This window comes from Alligator mississippiensis, chromosome 7 (assembly GCF_030867095.1).
Source record: "Alligator mississippiensis isolate rAllMis1 chromosome 7, rAllMis1, whole genome shotgun sequence".
Taxonomy (NCBI): Eukaryota; Metazoa; Chordata; order Crocodylia; family Alligatoridae; genus Alligator; species Alligator mississippiensis.
In genome coordinates, this window is record NC_081830.1 from 34,835,546 (window position 1) to 34,839,266 (window position 3,721).

At 40.2% G+C, this 3,721-nt stretch overlaps 1 protein-coding gene across 1 annotated transcript; it reads right to left on the bottom strand.

Annotated features, from left to right (window-relative positions):
- Positions 1–576: 576 nt before the first annotated feature.
- On the bottom strand, positions 577–1,557 carry LOC102563629 (olfactory receptor 6F1-like). Its single transcript, XM_006276808.1, has one exon. It carries the CDS (start codon positions 1,555–1,557, stop codon positions 577–579), a length of 981 nt encoding a protein of 326 aa, XP_006276870.1.
- Between the last annotated feature and the right edge of the window lie 2,164 nt (positions 1,558–3,721).

A 3,721-nucleotide genomic window follows, 5' to 3' on the forward strand; every position in this document is an offset into this window, starting at 1 on the left:
GTGCAGTAACTACTTGGGGGAAGGGGGCGGGGATTTACCCCCAAATCAGTGTGTATGTGCTTAGTCCATTTTTGCTACAGAAAAATCTAATTTACTCCACAGGAAATATGTTGTATGTCCATTCCCTAAATAAATGGCAGATTCTAAACATCTTTGCAAATTGAGACCATTTGCTTTCCAAAATTAATCACCTGAGAGAGAGGGACTATAAAAATGTCTTTTTTACTAAGGTTTGTGAAGATAACAACAAGGCTGGATCAAAAAACTACAAACAAACAAGCTTTCTTTCAAGTATTATTTGTGTTCCTAACTAAATTAATATTGTATACATAAGGGTTTCACAAAAAGTTGCTGAGAATAAAGACATTAAAATTGTCTATTAGACACAGAATTAGAGAAAAGAGACATGGGTAGATCTATTGTTTTTTTATTTTGGAATCCATAATGGATATTACGAACTAAGGTAGTCGAAAACTCAAATTTAACTAATCTGGGGTTGACTACTTGCCTTATACCTCTTAAAATCCCTGGTTCCTTTCTGGAATGCTTGTGAACCATGTCTAATTGGCTTAATCTCTAACTAAGAGACACTTTACCAACATGTCCTTTGCCCAGAGAATTGTTCCAATTCCTTAAAGTTTTTTTCAGGGCCACTTTCATATCCTTGTTCCTCAACCTGTAGATGATAGGGTTCAAAATAGGGGTAACAATGGTGTAAAAGACAGACACAGCCTTATCCATCGCAAAGGAATTCCTGGCTGATGGGCAGATATAGGTGAAGGTGCTTGTACCATAGTAGATAAGCACCACAGTCAGGTGCCCAGCACAGGTGGAAAACATTTTGCTCCTCCCAGTGTCAGAGGAGATTTGAACGATGGTGGAAATGATGAAGACATAGGACACCATGGTAAAGAGGCAGCAACCTAGGAGGACAGCCCAGGCCAGGGCATAGAAGATGGCCTCTGTGCTAGAAGTGTCTGTGCATGAGAGCCTCAGCAGAGGAGAAAAGTCACAGAAGATGTGGTGAAGTTCATGGGGCCCACAAAAGGACAAATTGGCTATCAACACCATGGGCACAATCACCACCAGAAACCCCATGGTCCAGCATGAGGTGACTAGGCAGATGCAGGCAGATGTGTTCATCATGGTAAGGTAATGCAATGGCTGACATATGGCCAGGTAGCGGTCATAACCCATGAGCATCAGTAGGAAGTTCTCAGTTGCTTCACACACAAAGAAGAAATAGAACTGAGTAAAGCAGGCCGTGATAGATATAGGCTTCTTCCCCATCAGCAAGTCAACCAAGAGCCTAGGCACAGTGACCGTGACATACCAGATGTCAAGAAAGGAAAGATTACTGAGGAAGAAGTACATGGGAGTGTGGAGTTGATGGTTCAGCACAACAACAATGATGATGGTGATGTTGGCCAGGATAGTGAATAGGTATGCAGCAGTGAAGAGGAAAAAGAGACCAAGTTGTGAGTTCCCAGTGACAGAAAAACCTACAAAGATGAACTCCATCACAGAGGAACCATTTCTTATGTCCCATGAAGACATCTATAGGGGAAACACATATGTACAATGAACAAGGTAAGCTCACCAAAAAACACCAGTATTATCATTACTGAGAAGGAAACCACAAGACTCAAATCGAAGGGTTAAACAGTTTGGGTAACATTACTGCTGTTTGATGAAGCAAGTGATTGAAATATTCTCTGTCTGTCTAGACTGTATAACAGATCTGGAGTTCCTATCAGTATCTCATAGAGTATAAATGACAAGGGGCATGACGCTATCCAGTCTGACCTCCTGACATCACAACTTGTTTTGCCCAGATACTTCTGATTTGACCTCAGTTAACTTAGGGTTCACTTAAGCATGTTTCACCTCTGTGCACCTTTGTGGCACCTATGGACCTAAGTAACTGTAACTTTTGGTGCTTAGCCACAGGTTAAATTCCACATATCCCCCTTGTTACTGGATATGCTCAGAAGGCTGCACTCTGTATAGACATCCAGGTGGAATAGAAATGCAGCACGCTAGGGAAAATCCTGAAACTGTAATCCCAGAAAAACTTCAACTAGAAGGGGTTTGTAAAAAGAGATGACACCCCCAACTTTTAGTCTGATTATACTGGCTGTTAGAGCATTTGCCAAGAAGCAGGAGAAGATGCTTCTAAACCACCTTAACCAAAGGGGCTTGGAGCTTTTTTGCCCATTTCCCAGCCAAGGGCTCTAACTGTAAGCCCATGAGCTAGACCAGATTCAGAGCGTTCTTCTGCCCTTCCTTTGAAGATGGACCACTTCACTTTCAATTTAATGTTCATTAAACCAGACAGACTAGCAGCCCTGAATTAGCTTCTGCCACATAAATGTCAGAGGTGAGAACCTACCCCCACTCTCCCCTAGACAGAAGTAATATCCATTTCACTGAATTATCTGGGTCATTTTCCTCTGCTTCCTGGTACACACATCTTCTCCTACTGGAAGTAGACACTTTTCAAGAAGAAGAGAGGGCTCTAGGCAACACTTTGTCCATGGCCTGCTAAATCCAAAATTTTGTGAAGAGATTCAAGAGGCAGGACTCAGCCCTATCTTGGAGAGAGGAGGACCTAGTACCTGGGTTTCTCATTCCCTCAGGTATCCTAGCTATAGGGCTGAAAGGTAAAAGGGCCTCCTTCCCTCCTGTTTTAATTCCAGAAGGTACATGCCTAGGGTGAACCTTTCCTCCCAAAGATGGTAATAGAAACCTAACTGTGCATAAGTGCTAAAAATGTCAGTTATGTCTCTTCAAGTACCTCTTAAGTTTTTAATAGAGGAATAGTATTTGACCCTGAGAGTTCACTGATATTATTGGTACTTTGTTACAGTGATTAATCTTGGATCTACTTTGTAGTTTGAATTTCCCTACTTTTAAATACCATGTTTTGGCTCTTGTTAGAATATTCACCACTAGACTGACATGTTTTGGAGTTTTTTTTACCATATAGAATTATATGCCTTAAAGAGAGACATACCAATGCTGCTGTAGACAGATTTGGGATGAACTGCCCACTATAACAACTAGAAGTAGCTTAAGTTCTGAACCATAACAGCATCATATAGATCTATACATTTTCATTTCTTAGATATCTAAAAAGGTTTGCAGAGTAGGGTAGTTAGTTAAGTACTTAGACTAGGAATGATCTAGATTTGAGTTTGAACTGTAGTTTTGAATCTTTGGAAAAATCAACCAATGCAGAACTGTTAAGCAATTTAAATACTAGAAAAATATAGCTAGAAATGTCCTCAAAATCCCTCAGTCCAATCCCTTATTCCCAGGCAGGATCATCTCTGTAAAAACTATCTTTGATAAATACTTGCCTCACCTGCTCTTAAAAACTTGCAATGAAAGAGATTCTGTTATATCTCCAGGTAATCAGTTCCAGTATTTAAACATCTTCAGTTAGAATTTTTTTCTTACTTTATAACCTAAATCCCCGTGTTGCAAGTTATGCCTACTCTTTCTCATCCAATCTACTGTAGAAAAATGTATTGCCATCTCGTTTATTAGAAACATTTTTGTTTTGCAGACTGTTAGTTAAACCTCATCTAACTCTTCTCTTCTCTAGAAAGCCAGGCTCACAATTTATGTGAAGATCAGATAATCTAAGTAGAACAACTGGGGCTCTGATTTAGGAGTTCTTCAGAATATGGGGTAAGACTGTTTTTCAAGTCCAAAA

What these genes read in the sequence shown, in the direction of transcription:
- LOC102563629 (XM_006276808.1), bottom strand. Translation starts at nt 1,557, where the DNA reads ATGTCTTCATGGGACATAAGAAATGGTTCCTCTGTGATGGAGTTCATC.